At 41.4% G+C, this 15768-nt stretch overlaps 1 protein-coding gene across 1 annotated transcript in view; it reads left to right on the top strand.

Moving 5' to 3' along the window:
- Positions 1–15768, top strand: part of LEPR (leptin receptor) — a 589765-nt gene that overhangs the window by 337315 nt on the left and 236682 nt on the right. Inside the window, exon 7 of the mRNA XM_078668979.1 lies at positions 12641–12758. Coding sequence (XP_078525105.1) covers positions 12641–12758 — 118 coding nt within the window. The remainder of the gene's footprint in view (positions 1–12640; positions 12759–15768) is intronic.

The raw sequence follows: 15768 nt of genomic DNA, 5'->3' as shown, positions 1-15768 counted from the left end.
CAAAGTCTATTACCTGGTTCTTCCACCCCTCTGAATTCCACACCACCTTCAGTCCCCTCAGGCCTGGAGATGTGGATAATGGTAGACCTCCTCCAGTTCCGAGGGAATTCCCACTGTGTTTGTACTCATCACTTTACATCTTAACATGTTTTCTTACCATTTCTACTGTCTGAGGGTGCCAGGATGCTACATTGACCTTTGAAGTGATGGCACGCCAAATTAGTGACCATACCCTGCCACTCATTTTTTTAACAGGATTCCAATTAGCCTTGGGTTCTTCTTTTACTCCTGTGAGAAATTAATTTGTTGGTTGAGTGGGGTGAAAACCTTAATCAAGCAACAGCTACAATACCTATCATAGTGAACCACAAAAGTCACTAAATTAACCTGTGATTATCCCCTGGGCAGCTTTGCACTCAAGCAGTCAGGCTTAACTTAAAGACAATGTGTAAAGTATTTATGCAGCAGACAAACAGTAATAAAGTAAAAAAACACAACACAAGTTCCCAAACCAATTTTGAAAATTAGAGTAAATTTTATTAAATTATTCGATACTACAACAACAAAAATCCAACTAGTAGTGCTGAAGATATGCAGTTTTAAAGCTTTAGGTGAAAATAGTGCTTTAGCGGCGAAAAGCGTCAACTATGGATATCTGGTCACTCCAGACAAATTCACAAGTTCAGACCAACTGCGATGTAGTGCGGGCCAGATATAAGGAGCAAGTTAGTCCCTCTGAGACTTGTACCTTAAATCCTAGTTGTGGAGAGTTGCGGGATGCAGTGGCAGTCCAGAGAAGTGATGTGAGGTCTGTGTTAAAGATGCATTATGCAGAGGCTGTTGTGATGAGCTGTGAGGGCTGTGATCCAGGCTTGCATTGAGGCTGCGGAACACTGCATTATTTCAGATGGGGCGTACAAGGTCTGCGCTCCATAGCTGTGGTTCCAATTTGCTGTGTAGGCTGCGATGCGGGCTTGCGTTGAAGCTGCATTGCCCTGCGTCAGTTCTGATGTGGTGATGCGAGGAGCTGCAACCGGTTTGTGTTGCACTGCCTCGGGTCTGATGAGACCACAGATGGGCTGGCCGAGCGCCTTTAGCCCCACTTCCAGGGGTCCAGGATTGAAGGGGCACCATTTGGGGGTTAGGACTCACAGAAGGCAGAGTTCAGGTGCAAGATGTTTGGAGCCATTTCTGTCCCGTGAGGCTCTCATCAGTAGGCCAGCCAACAAGCACTAGGATTCACTCTTGTGGTCCTGGGTTTAAGATGCATGTCCAGACACTTCTCACTCAGGCAGCAGAGCAGCATGGCAGCAGAGCAGTCCTTATTGCAGCAGAGCAGCACAGCAGTCCTTCTTCTGAGTCTTACACAGGTCCAGAAGTGTACTGAAAAGTTTGATCTGAGGATTCACTATTTATATATGGTGGCCACTTTGAAGTGGGAGAAGCTTCTAGAGTCCTCCCCCAACAAAGGTGTCTGGATTTTCCTGCCTCCCTGCCCTGGACCCAGCTTGTAAGGGGGCACAAAACACTAGTGTGAAACACTTTGTTAGTGGGATGAGCCATTGTCTTTGTGATGTCTAAGTGTAGTAGATGACATCTCCACTCCTTTCAAGTCAGAGACAAACCATTCTGCCAACATCTATTGCCCCTTTCTCTCACTGTCTGGAAGTAATACACAAACATTGAAAACAAGGAGAGGGGATCAAACGTACTAAAGGGTCAGATCACCGAAAACCGGAAGGTTAAAAATAATGATTCCCTTTGGAGGTATTGCACATCTAAATCACTGAAGTGTTAACCACAAGCTACATTCGCACAGTAGTACGTTAAAATTCCACTCAGGATGCTAAAGCACTTATTCAAAAAATATATATTTTTATTCCAAAATCACATAATATGTTAAAAACATGTGCAAATGAACAATTAATATAAAAGAATTTTTCAAAGCATATTAAAATCCATCTCAATTACATAGGTAGGACAATCAAACAAACTCATTACAATACAAAGGTTCCTGGAAAGGAATATTGTGAGAAATCGTGGAAACAGATCAGGCCCTTTAGTTAGTAACTCGTGCATGCCCAAAGGGAGAAACAAGAAATACTCAAATGGGCATTTCAAACATTTATTGAAGCAATAAGATTTTTGTGTAAAATATGTGTGCTACAATATTGAATGGTAAGGAAAAAACTGAGTAATCAGCATCATATGATTGGTAAAGAAAATGAACAGTTCAACCATTGTGCTGTTACATGGATGATATGCTTGCATATAAATAATAATTATGTTCCGACTTAGCGCTCCTAGTGTGCTTAGGTTAGGTTAATCTTCCAGTATTCCTTAGGGTGATCTAACTCCCCAGTTACCCATGGGTATGTTTAATCTGGGGGCCCGTCTTGGTGTAGAGCTGGGCACCATCCCTCTCAGGAGGTAAATAGGATTCAGGTGGTCCGGAATTCCAGCATGGGTCGACCGCAGCAGTATCAGAAAAATGCTCCTCCCCCCTGAACCATGGAGTGATGTTGTTTATATGATAAACTTTGCCCATGTTACCATGCCCAAGCCACAGTGAGGATGCCATTTTTGATTTTATCTTTACAGAGCTGTTGCCGAGCGGGCAATAACAAACATCAGCATTTTGTGCAGTGAACTTGTCCCTCCTACAGAATGGTCAAGGCTCTGATAATATACCTATGGAGAAATGTAAATGTAAGCAAAGCCATTTCAGAGAATATTATCCCATACAAGCACACAAGCAAATTTGTGTCAAGTGTCAACATTCAAGAAAGATGTAAACTTTAAAAGTAAGCATGTAAAATGGTGGTGTTCTTGCCTGGGCCTAGGTGACCACATAACATTATGAGCAAAAGTGTTTACCTGTTTTAATTTATGATGCTGCTGTGTGGGGCTACCATGATGTTGGTAAGCTACAGGTTGAGGAGAATCACTTTTGACAGATAAGGTTGTAGCCAAGTACATGCTGTCATCAAATGATTGTCCATGACTGTTTTTTCTCTATCTCAATAAGCCATCGCTTGTTCTCTAAGTGATTCAGGCAATATGCTTTTCATGTTTTTCTAGATACAGTTTCCATACTACTTGGAGAGTCAAAAAATTCTGGATGGCCAATGTCATGCAACATTCTTTTTATATGACTAATCCATGATATATTAGCCACCCTATCTAATTTAAGACAATCCAAAATTACATCTCTATTCAAACCTGTCTCCATAGATACCCACACATTATGCCACAGTAATAGGGGATTAGTTCTAATGATGTCGGAAATGTATGAGAGACCAAGTTCCCTATGACAGCTAAAAGAAGCGGTAGAGCTGGGGACCGCCAGCAAGTAGCGGGTGAAAGTGTTTTCACAGCGTTGAATTTCATCCGCTCCTTCATTGCCCTAGATACCTGCCCCATATGTCCCTGTTGAAATACATTTAGATCTATAGATATGTATGTATGTATATATATATAAATATATATATATATATATAAATATATATATATATATATATATATTACCTACTGGCGGTCGCCAGTAGGTTTATATAGTTAGGATTTTTTCTCTATGGGATTTTTGAAAATTCTATGTCGAATAACTTTGGCGTTTGAGGACACATTTTGTTTCTGAGCAGCCCCTGAAAATTTGGGGGGGTTTCGTGAAGGAAGGGCCGAGAAAAAAGGGGGGTCCCAAAACGCGTTTTTCCCATGCATTTTTCCATAGGGCGGTTGGCCTCACTTTTAGCTCGAACGGCTGAATGGATTTCCACGAAACTTGGCAAAATTGTAGGGACTGGTAGCCCGATGTGCCTTTGCTAGGTCTCAATATATGTGTTCCAGTGGATTTTGAGAAATTAACGTTCAAAAAAATATATATATCTGTAAGCGCGCTCCGGGCAGCGCCCCGGTTCGCGTACCTGACGCGTAACGGAACTTCGCGAAGCGAAGCTGATTGGCTCTCTGGTGTCTGTCAACATTCTAAACAGTCCGGAGCGGCCGCCATCTTGTCTCTCGGTAGGATCGAGAGACAAGATGCGGTGAAAAACGAAGGGGGACATGAAGGAAAGGGGGCAAGGTAGACCCCTCCTGACCCCCTAGGATTGATGAGGGGGATATTAAAGTGCCCTGCGGGGCAAAAAAATTTTTTCGAGATTTTTCGCCATAGAGGCGCGTCCCGGTACGCGAACCGGGCAGCTAACTGGCAGCGTAACGGGAGTCCGCCATCTTGTGGTTTTGGAGCGTCCGGTTCGCATACCGGGTAGCCTCCCGGTAAGCGTAACAAGAGAAACAGTAAAAAAAAAAATAATGGAATAGATTATCAAGAAAACTTTGAAAAATTGTAGGGACTGTTTGTTTGATGTGCCTTTACAAGGCCTCAAGATATGTGCACGTGTGGATTTTGTCTAATTAAGGTTAAAAAATATATATATATCTGTAAGCGTGCTCCGGCGCGCTTACGTTACGGGTTTTGTTTGCGCTGCAGAGCCGATACGTCACGGTTATGCGACACGTCATGAGGCGTCTCACGTGGCTACGTGATACGTCACGTAATAAAGAATATATTTTACAGATATAGATATTAGCTTTTAAAAAACCATTGAAATTCACTGAAAAAAACATAGGTTATAGACCATATATAGTTAGGAATTAGCATTTACAAAACCTTGAAAATTCACTGAAAAAACCATAGGTTATAGACCATATATAGTTAGGAATTAGCATTTACAAAACCTTATTTTACTCACACAAAACCATTGAAATTCCATATATAGTTAGTTGCACTAACTATATATCGCGCACCCGCAATCCACTGCTGATGATGTCACATATTACATCATTCATGACATGGTCAGTGACATCACTGATGACATCACTGATGACATCTCAAATGACATCACTGATGACATCACTGATGACATCTCAAATCTCTTTCTCATTCCATGGGGGAGAAAGGCCGCTGACATATATCTCCACGGTATGAATTCCACATACCCCACACACGTGCCCACTTCTTGGGGTAACCACGGGCTACATATAAAGTTTTTTCCCTGAACATTGACCAGTCTAAGTCCTTCTCCCAGTCACCCACCTCTGGAGGCTGAGACACTCCCCACCTCTGAGCAATGTTTCTCTTCGCAAGCATAAGACCTAGAGTGGCCCACTGTAGCAAGCAATCATTCAAATCATTTGGCTCCCAAATATTCAATACACATCTTCGGGCGTTCAGGCTAAGTTGCGTGGTCAGGACAGGGTTAAGAACATCATGCACTCTACGCCAATAAGATTCAATACTATCTCAGTCCCAAATTATATGCATAAAGGTACCTGTTTGGCCACAGCCACGTCTTCAGTTCCCCTCATCCATTCTCCACATCCATACCAAATGGGGACCAGTCACCTACACCCTGTGGAGTTTTTTGATCTGGACAAGCCGGAGGCGTGCAGGTATTGCCACAACTCTAGGCGAAGCCACGGCCTCCTGCCATTCCTCATCGTCCATCTCTATTCCATCACTGGACCACTTCTCCCGAAGCGATTGCAGGGGGGCTGGCATATTGTTTATTAGTTTCTTATATATTAAGGATATGGTATTATCAGGAACAAGACCATCTAAAACTCTGTCTTCCAGTGGAGAGGACTCAGGAAGGATGCTACCGCACTGTAGGTGGGAACTAGTTTGTTAATTCGAATTGCTGCTGTAAGGTAACAAATGACTTAACATCAGTTTTATCCCACAGATCACTTATTTGCAAGATTCCTATAATCTCCCACTTGTCAAACCCTTTGCTTTACCACAGGCTACCAAGTTGATCGGAGTCCCGTAGTGGTGTCGCGAAAGCAAGCCTGCGACTCCATCCGAGATATTTAGTGGCGGTGTGCCAGACTTGAACTGCGTGCTTGGTGGGACCCGTGAGAGCAAAACGGCACGGCCAGGAATAAAGGGCTCTATTATAATTCCCACCCGGGAGGAGCCACCTATCCATGTTATAACCTGAGTTCCCGGGGCAGGTTTAAGAAGTGCCATGGTTTATGGCCGGCAGATGGGCCGCCCAGTAATACTTCTTAATGTTGGGGAGGCTGATGCCCCTGTCATACCAATTTAAAGTAAGCTTTTTAAGGGCAATACGTGGCTTTCCACTCCACAGCAAGTCCCGTTGGAGACCCTCCCCGAAGTAGGATGCTGTAACCAGGTCTAGGGAGTTCTGCTGGGCATATAAGAACCGAGGCAGAGAAATCATCTTAAAAAGGGCCTTCTTCCCCAGCAGGGAGAGTGGAAGCGATTTCCAGTTGCTAATGTCCTTACGCAGCCTAGCCGGGGGGGGGGGGTAAGTTCTGGGAGTAACTGAGTGATGAATTTAGGGAGAGAAAGATCCCCAGATATTTAAAGCCATCTGTTTATAATTGTATTGGGCGTCCCCTCAGCGGGACGGGCGGCTCCCCGGCCAAAACGAACCACAAGGATTTACTCCACTTGATAGAGTACCCGGAGAACCTGCCAAAAATTGTAAGAATATCAAAAACCACAATCAAGGACTGTCTCAGAGAGGTCAAATAAAGGAGGATATCATCTGTGTAGAGCGAGATGCGGTCCTCTCAGTCTGGGGACCAGCGCATACCCGGATTATCGGGTCTCTGTGTATCCACACCGCCAGTGGCTCTAAGGCAAACAGGAGGTGGGACAATGGACATCCTTGCCGGGTCCCTCGGCCCAGTTCAAAGGTGGCGGACTTCTTCTTGTTGACCACTACTTGGGCGAGCGGTTTAGCATATAGGAGCTGTACCCATCGAATAAAGTCTGGGCCGAATCTGAACTTTTGCAGTACATTATTTTCTTTTTTCACATTTTTTTTCTGAGTCACGCACTAAAAGCGTACACATCACGGTGGGTGCGCGGATTCTAGCCGCCATTTTAGAGAAGTCATGAAGTATCCGCATACGGTGTGTGACGGCTGTGTGTTTTTCAGTTACATCATATACATTTAATATTACGTGATGTGCGTGATTGGTATGCGACCAGTCCGCGACTCCTGCTCCTGCGCATTTGCGACACATGCGCATTACGGTACACAACGCTTGCGCGGTGGTGGGTCCCGCGTGACGTCATATGCGTGCTGGGGCGCGCTGGGTGCGCGATTCCTGCAAAAAAAAATTGTGTTCTAGAATTATATGTATTTGTATTTAATATACATATTAGGGCAAGAGATTATCTAAGATATTCATAAAAATAATATATTTTTACTTATAATAAACTTATATTATTTTTTTATATATTTTCGCAAAGTCGCGTCGGGTGTGTGCTTCGTGAGGGCAGAGTGTGTGGATCCCATGTGACCTCCAAAAAAAAGATTTCATTGGTTCATCAGATTTCCCACTGTAACTATTGAAGGACCCCACCCATTTTAATCATTCTTGTAGGAGCATCTTTAGCGAGACATCTTTTTTCCTACAAGAACCCTTATTACTACGCTTGGGCGGTAAATTCCGTTCCATTCGCAGAATTTGCGGAATTTGGGTAATTTTGCGTTGCATGGAGAACGCGAAATTGCCCAAAATTCTGCTTTCCGCGACTTCGGGAAATTTTTTGCTTGTTCACGTTCTCAAATGCGTGTTCGCGAGATATTTCCCCAAGCACGCAAACAGTGATTGCGAACAATAAAAAAGCAGATTGGCGAACACGCAATTCCACGTGTTTGCAGAATTTCTGCGTGTTCGCTGAGATTTTTTACCATTTCGCGGAGATTTGTGTAACACGATTACGCAAATTCCACCCACCCCTATGTAGTACTTGCTTTTTTTGGTGTTTTTCAAAAAATAACAAACAAAATGGCATCTGGACAGCAGCAGCAGCAGCAGCAGCAGCAGCAGAAGGAAGTATCTTCAGAAGAAGAATTCTTGCAGGAGGCACCACGTCCACAGAGGCCAGAATCTGTTGTGTGGAAATTCTTCACTTTTCCACCTGGAGAGAAGAAAGTAAGTGTGAGAAAGGTGACGTGCAAAATTAGTGACCGAGTCCTGTCAAGAGGCAGTGGAAAAAAAATACTCTTGTGGCACTGCTTCTATGTACAAGCATCTCCGGACCACACATCCTCTCAATATTGCTCGTGAGGAAATGAGACGAGCTGCTTTGAACCCCTCACCTGCTGTGGCCAGTACGTCTGGAGCGTCCTCAGGAACACCTGCAATGGACATTAGGCCAGAATTCGCCTTTCTTGAGCAACACTGCGTGAAGTGTAAGAAACATATGCTTCGGTGAGCACTCAGTGGATGCAGTTTGTGCTGCGCAATGCAACCATCGTTGTTAATTTATTGTTTTTTTACATTTTGGAATGATAAGTAATTCCAAAAGTTTCCTGTTGTATTTGTTCTTTTTTTGTTAATTTTTTGAAAAAACACCCAAAAAAATACAAAATTGTTAAAAAAAAATACAAAAGAAAAAAAAGTTCTTATCTGAACTACCTTATCTGGTTAAAGAAAGAACTATAATTGCAAGGTAATGTGTGAAACTTTGGTTGAATATATGTATACAGCATGATTGACTGAAAGAATGCATTAGTAGTGTATGGTGAATTTATAGGTGAAGATTTATGAGGAAGTACTGCAGCGTGACACTGCAAGCTCTTTAGCTGCACTGCACTGTGGTACTTCCGAAGCACAGGGATGTGACATGTGTACATGAATATGTTGCAACTCTGTGCTTCCCTCTGCACTGCTGCACAAACTGCAGCCATGCGATGACACAAGCACCCTTGCACCATGGTGCAAGGATGTCTGTGTTGTGCGGAGATTGTTTTTGTGCAGGAAGGGACACCTTCCTGCACAAAAACGATCCGTAAAGACATTTTCCTCTTTCAATATATGCTGTGGAATGCAGCATGCATTAAAAGAGGAAAAAATGAGGAGAAATGAAAACAATTCTGCTCGTTGCGCCTTGCTACACCAACTCTAGGATGGCACAGCATTCACACACATCTCCAGATTTATGATTTCTCTTAAATCTGGAGATGTGTCTTGTTCTATGGGTATTGCGTGGGAACACCCACAGCAACACCTATGGAACTCCCCTTCAACGCAACATTCTGTGTATGAAGGGGTCGTATTTACAAGGAGAGGAAAAACCACGCAGGGTGGCTTTTCCTCTCCTTGTAAATATGAAGGAGTGCCTGGCGCCATCACTACGTTACAAAATGTGATGTACTGGTGGAGCAGGGTGCTTGTAAATCTGCTCATAAGTGCTTAGGTATTAGCAGACTGACACAATAAGAACATAGTGCTGGAAGGGTGATTGAAGAATTGCATGAGACTGATAGGAGGTATCCTACACTGCATGGGTACTATTTCAGTATTTAATGGAGTGGGCCAATAGCATGTATCTGCTTAGAGATTTGTAGGGATTATGCAAAGAATATTTTATGTGTACTTGTGTTGGTGCCTAGGTCATTTTATAAGAATACCACTGGTAACTGGAATATTGACAGTGCTGCTAACAGAGAGAACACTTAATTTATAGGTGCTTAAGTATTGGTGGAGTGATAGGATAAGTAGATAGTGGTAGATAAGTGATTAAAGAAGTGCATGGGACAGACTGGACGATTCCTACACTGCATGAGTACTAACTGGGTATTAAGAAGAGTGTATCAATAGTATGTAGCTAGTTAGAGGTCAGCTTGGATAGAGCACAAAATATTATAGCTGTACTTGTGTTAGTAGCTAGGCCATTCCATAAGTTCATGACTAGTAACTAGAATAAATACAGTATTACAAACGGAGTCTATAGTGAATTTATAAGTGCTTAGGTATTGGTGGAGTAATAGGATAAGTAGATAGTGCTGGATGGGTGATTGGAGAAATGCATGGGGCAGACAGGAGGATTCCTACACTGCATAGGTACTAACTGGGTATTTAGAAGAGTGTATCAATAGTTTATAGCTGGTTAGAGGTGTGCATGCATAGTGTACAAAATATTGTACCTGCACTTGTGTTAGTGACTACGCCTTCCTTAAGTATACAACTAATAACTGGAATAATTTCAGTGTTGCAAAGAAAGTGCGTGCTGAATTTATAAGTGCTTAGGTATTGGTGGAGTGATAGGCTTCTTAGATAGTGCTGGATGGGTGAATGGAGAAGTGCATGGGAAAGACAGAAGGGTTCCTAGACTACATAGGTACTAACTGGGTATTTAGAAGAGCGTATCAATAGTATGTAGCTGGTTAGAGGTCTGCATGCATAGTGTACAAAATATTGTACCTGCACTTGTGTTCGTGGCTAGGCCATTCCTTAAGTATCTGACTAATAACTGGAATAATGTCAGTGCTGCAAAAAGAGTGCATGCTAAATGTATTAGTGCTTAGGTATTGGCTGAGTGATAGGATACGTACGTAGTGCTGGATGGGTGAATGGACAAGTGCATGGGACAGACAGAAGGATTCCTAGACTGCATAGGTACTAACTGACTATTTGAAAGACTGTATCAATGCTATATAGCTGATTAGAGGTCTGCATGCATAGTGCACAGAATATTGTAGCTATACTAGTATTGGTGTGTCTATGGTTTCGAGAACGGTAGTCTGTATTTTAGGGTGTGAGGAGGTGAATCAGATGATCAGTGATGTCATTTGAGATGTCATCAGTGATGTCATCAGTGATGTCACTGACCATGTCATCAGTGATGTAATATGTGACATCATCAGCAGTGCATTGCGGGGGCGCAAGTTATAGTTAGCGCAACTAACTATAACGGCGGAATTTCTTTTGTTTTGTTTTTCCCTATTTCCTTATCGCAATTCATATTTTTTCCTGATTAAAAAAGCAGTTCTAATAAAATTTAATACAGCACAACAAGTGACGGCATTGGACAAAGATCATAAATGATTAAAACTATCCTGGTGTGAGCAAGGGAAGATTTCCCTTAGAATAGGCCTAATAAAACGTGCCCTTAAATCTTTATATAAAGTGCAAAACAGCATAAAGTGCATTGTGCTTTGTTCGGCTAAATTATTACATGGGCAGGGAGTCAGTCTCTCACACCAACTCACCTGATTGGGAAAAGCCACAAGAAAGTGCACTGTGCAGACACAAAATCTGGTCAGAAGGAAGCGTGATTGTGTATGAGTACTAAAAGATAGTTAGAATTGTTGGAAGTTTAGCAACCCAAGGGTTGAAGTTTCATCATCCATATTAGATGTTCTTAGCTCGTCATAATAGGCATTTTTTAATAATTAATTCTATATTGGATTGTATGCCATCAGGGTTTTCATAATAATTTCCCAGGCCAATCTTGTTAAAAGCATTTTAACATAGCAAAGCCAGGGAATGGACGATACATTTTCCAAACTTAAACAGTCCCTTATAATCGCTCTGGTAAATGATAATTCCACCGAAGACCACACTTTCCCCCATAAGATCAAGGGGAAATTTTAACTCTATCTTCAAAATAATCCAATCCCAGTTCAGAGTGACAACATTTTGTGGGAGAGCTGATGGGGACCATCAACAATCTTTTTTATAAACTTATTTTCCAAAATGTGTAACTGGTTGGTTTTTGACTCCCCCATACTCCTGCCCCATAGGTTGTGACTGACCGGCATTTTGATTTATATGGTATAAGAATTTCTGCCACTGGCTTATGTCCCAATTTGGACACAAAGCAAAACAAGCCCTCTATAAATCTACTGGTCTGTTGTGCTCTAGTCGCAATCGAGTGGTCTCAATTCAATTTATTGTTAAAAACACTCCCTAAGTATGTAAAAGAAAGCACCAATGTGCCAGGGAGAGGCACATATCTAGCTTCCCACATGTAACTATTAGTGAAGAAAGAGTATTGAGACTGAGATGCAGACCAATCATTTTAAAAGCCAACAAATTTGGAAGACTATCCGGGTCTCTTGATCATTGGTTATGTAATTTCCTAAAGGAAAGCTTAACATACATAATATATGTTTGCCCAATTTGAAAAAAATCTTAGATGTTTCTAGCTGAAACTGCTATATTGTAATCTCGGCATAAAGGACAGCAACACAGCTATTTTTGCATTCTTGAGTGGTATGATCCCACAGCTAATAGCCCAGGGTGTGAAATTTCTTAAAGGCATTCAAAAACTATTGTCTGTGGTACCAACAAATTCCTGAGTATTAATGTTTTTAATGGGCATTCTGCCTTAATCCCTTTTTTTAGGATTGGTTTTTACTCTAGTTTAATCTTTTTTCCAAATTATTGCTCTCTGTACTTTAGGGAAGCTGGTCTTTGTCAGAGCCACATGACAGGACCTCCACATTATTACTCCCTTTTGTTTTTGTGAGTAATTATTACTATTTTACTGTGTCTTCTATATTATGATGGTCTTTATTTAACTTGATACAATAAAATGTATCTATCTATCTAGGACAAACGGGAGGAATTGAAGTAGTTTCATGTCTATTTTATTTTGTTTTTCACGTCTGGTCTGGTGTTTTTATGTCTTGGGGTACTGTGTAGTAGAATCAGATATAATTAGGGGAAAATGGTTAAAGTTTACCAATATTGTTTCTATGCAGGATATTCTATGTTGATGTGTGTAATAATTGTTAATAAACTCAATTTGATAAGTAAAATCACTTATTTTTCTGCCTTTTTCTATAATTAATTTTACTTCTTACAGATGTCAACGTTTCAATTTCTTGTGAAACTGATAGTAAAATTACTAAAATGACTTGCACCTGGGCGAAAGACAAATTAATGATGCTGGAGGAAAGCTACTTAAAGTTGAAGTATTACAGGTCTGTATGCAATTTTTTGTGTTTTCATCAAATTTATCAAGCACTAATTTTTCTATGTATATTTTTAAACGTGTAACATGATATGTGATAAGGCTTAACCCCTTGCATGCTTCGGACGCCCCCGGCCGTCCGACGTCACGGTGGGCGTGTGCGGAGTATGGCCGGGGGCCAGCCGAACCCCGCCCACTCATTAATTCGCCCGCACAGTGTGGGAATTTGCGCAACACGCAAGGGGTTAAATAACCTATTTGTAAATGCTTTCCCATAACTTAAAAATCTGTAATATCATCTTGCAGTTGGCAATGAATGACTGATTGCAATTTTGAATATTTCATTTGTAAGTGTTGAATCACGCACACACAAATGGGGTAAACATTTTAAATCAGTTCAATCAATAATGTGAAGGTAAATCATGAGGGGCCTTTAAATATCTGTTCCCTTCCCCCAGAATCATCTGTAGAAGTTTTGTGACCAAACCTCTTTAATATGTTCTACCTGATTTTTTCTGATGAACCTCTGGATCTCTAATCTCTCTTTGCTTGAACCACCTGAATGAAGCCAATGTCACTGTGTTCTTCTAAGTTATGTTTCATTCTGCCCCTTGTTTAACACCTTCTACAGTTGATTGTATGGCAGGTCACAATGCTAACACTGAGTGCTACCAACATATTAATAAATTAAATCCTGCCAACTAACTGCTGTGCTACCAGTCTACCAGTCTACCCTTATTCAGATGGAGGGATATTGAGTTGTAATGCAAGTAGTGGCAGGAGGTGATCTAGCCTGCCGGGTCTGGCTGGATTTTTCCTATAGGAGCACAACCAAGATTAATTTATAAATTATAGCTTTGTATCTAAAGTGGCATTGTGGATGAAAAACAAATAAACTGGAACTCTTTATGAGCAAACACAATTTGCTGAGATGGATTCAGACATTATGTCTGTGTTGTTTGTGGCTGGAAATATATGCCACAGCCAGAAAAACCTCAGAGTCCACAGTCCTCCCCATCCCTGAGGTGTGAAAAATGTTCAAGACTCAGGCAACGGGTAGAAGCCTTGGGCAAGCACAATGTTTGAGGATGGTGGGGGGTACAAATGCAACAAAAAAAGCAAGGATCGTTAAAAGGTTTATCACAGGTGGAACTAGGCAAGTGTTTAATCTTACACATGAATTATTCATGCATAAGGATAGTCATGTTAAATGTCAAGTAGCTAATTTATAAAATAAAACATAAATGGGTTACTCAAGAACTAAATAGGCTAAAACCAGATATTGCCTGCTTATAAGAAACCCAACCTGCTAACATTATTATTATATAAACAAGTCAGTCCCAAACTTATCTACGATAGTCCTGTTAATGCAATGTTTAAAGGGACCGCAGATTTATTTTTCAAAACTCACTTTCTGATAATTTCTTACCGTGCAGATCTTGGTGGTAGAGAGGTAAAATGTACACTGAGAACTGTTGCAAGCTCTTCAATTGTAGATTCTGCTAATGGGGCAGATATAGACGGCCCTACAATGTTGACTAAAATACATGAACATCTATTGAGTAAACCTGGGGAATACATAATTGTGGACACTCCATCTGCATACAATCCCTGACCTTAGGCACTAGACCTGTAAACGCCCTCATCAGTATGAACAAAACCAGGCAAGCCATTTCAGTAATAAAGTGTGTGTCCACAAACATTACTCAAGCTTGACTATTTTTTGATAAGTAAAAGGTTAGCAATTTGGTTTGTTACTTTTCACCTGAACTGGATATCAGACCATGCTCCACTATCAATGAACTTAGAAATTACTACTATAATAATTGCAACTCAGATGTGGACCTTTGCCAACTACCTGCATCAAGTCCAACAAAATATAAACAAATGGAATACCCAGGTAATAAATAGATTGAAGTTAACCAAGCAACATCCAATAGTGGGATTGTATGGAATACTTTGAAAGCAACCGTACATGTTTTTGCCAAGGATTTTCTTTTCTAACAGGGACTCAACAAATGGTGATGAGAACCACCTTGGAGCCAAGGTCACCTACCTTAAAAAGCTGCATGTTCAAATGGGTTTAGGTTTATAAACACAACAATTAGCAGTGTAATGGGAGATAATAAAAATATGGTCACTAACTAATCCATTGTCCAAAACCCAAACCCAATAGATACTTGCAACTGGAGTATGAGGAGTAGATAGGCTATTTACTCCCCAAGTCTTTTCTCCAGTAAACATTAGCATTCTTGTCAGCTTCTGGCACTGCTGAATTTGACTTGCCGATGGCAGGCTGGACTAAGGGCTAATTTAAATGTTGGCAGAGAGAGAACTCCATGGCAACGGCGGATTTTAATTAAAGCGAATCATATTTTACAACGTTGGAGACTACCCCCTCTCTGCTGTGTTCAAACTTTAATCCATCAGACTATCAGATATTTGGCTATATGTCTGCCCACCTGATTTAGATGGGTGAACATATTGCCTGTTTTTAATGCCTGTCACTTGCAGGAAAAAACTTGGCAGTAGGGGGCACTGAAAAGCGCCCAATGCCCTCCTCACCATGGAAGGAAAAACCCATGGTGAGAGGGGCATTGGTCTGTTTTTATTTTGTTTTCAACAAGAAAATCTCACTTGGGATTTTTTTTTTGAAAATGAAACAAATTGTAACTTTGTCATACAGCTCTGTCATGTGTGACGGAGCTGTCCTTCAAAGTTACGATGCATTAAAAGGAACCACTTTGATTGCGGGTCTTGTCAATTCTTGAAAGGTCCGCTGGGTCGACAGACATTTCAAAATTTCGTAAGCGCCACCTCCAGCAGGGTGACAGAGTAATTTACTCCGGCGCCCTGACAGAAGGCAGACCATGTGCCAAGATCGAAATTGGGCCCTTAGTTGTCACAGTCTTTATGCCAATTATGTCCTGGTTGGAGGTAAATGTCAAAGAAGACCTCCAGCTAATCCCAAGAGATCATTCCCTCAATTCTTATTGAAGGATCATTTTAGGGTGACGGGT

The sequence above is a fragment of the Lissotriton helveticus genome, chromosome 1_2 (genome assembly GCF_964261635.1).
Source record: "Lissotriton helveticus chromosome 1_2, aLisHel1.1, whole genome shotgun sequence".
In the NCBI taxonomy this organism is placed as follows: domain Eukaryota; kingdom Metazoa; phylum Chordata; class Amphibia; order Caudata; family Salamandridae; genus Lissotriton; species Lissotriton helveticus.
The sequence above is the reverse complement of the archived record's forward strand: the minus strand, read 5'-3'. Positions and strand labels throughout refer to the sequence as shown.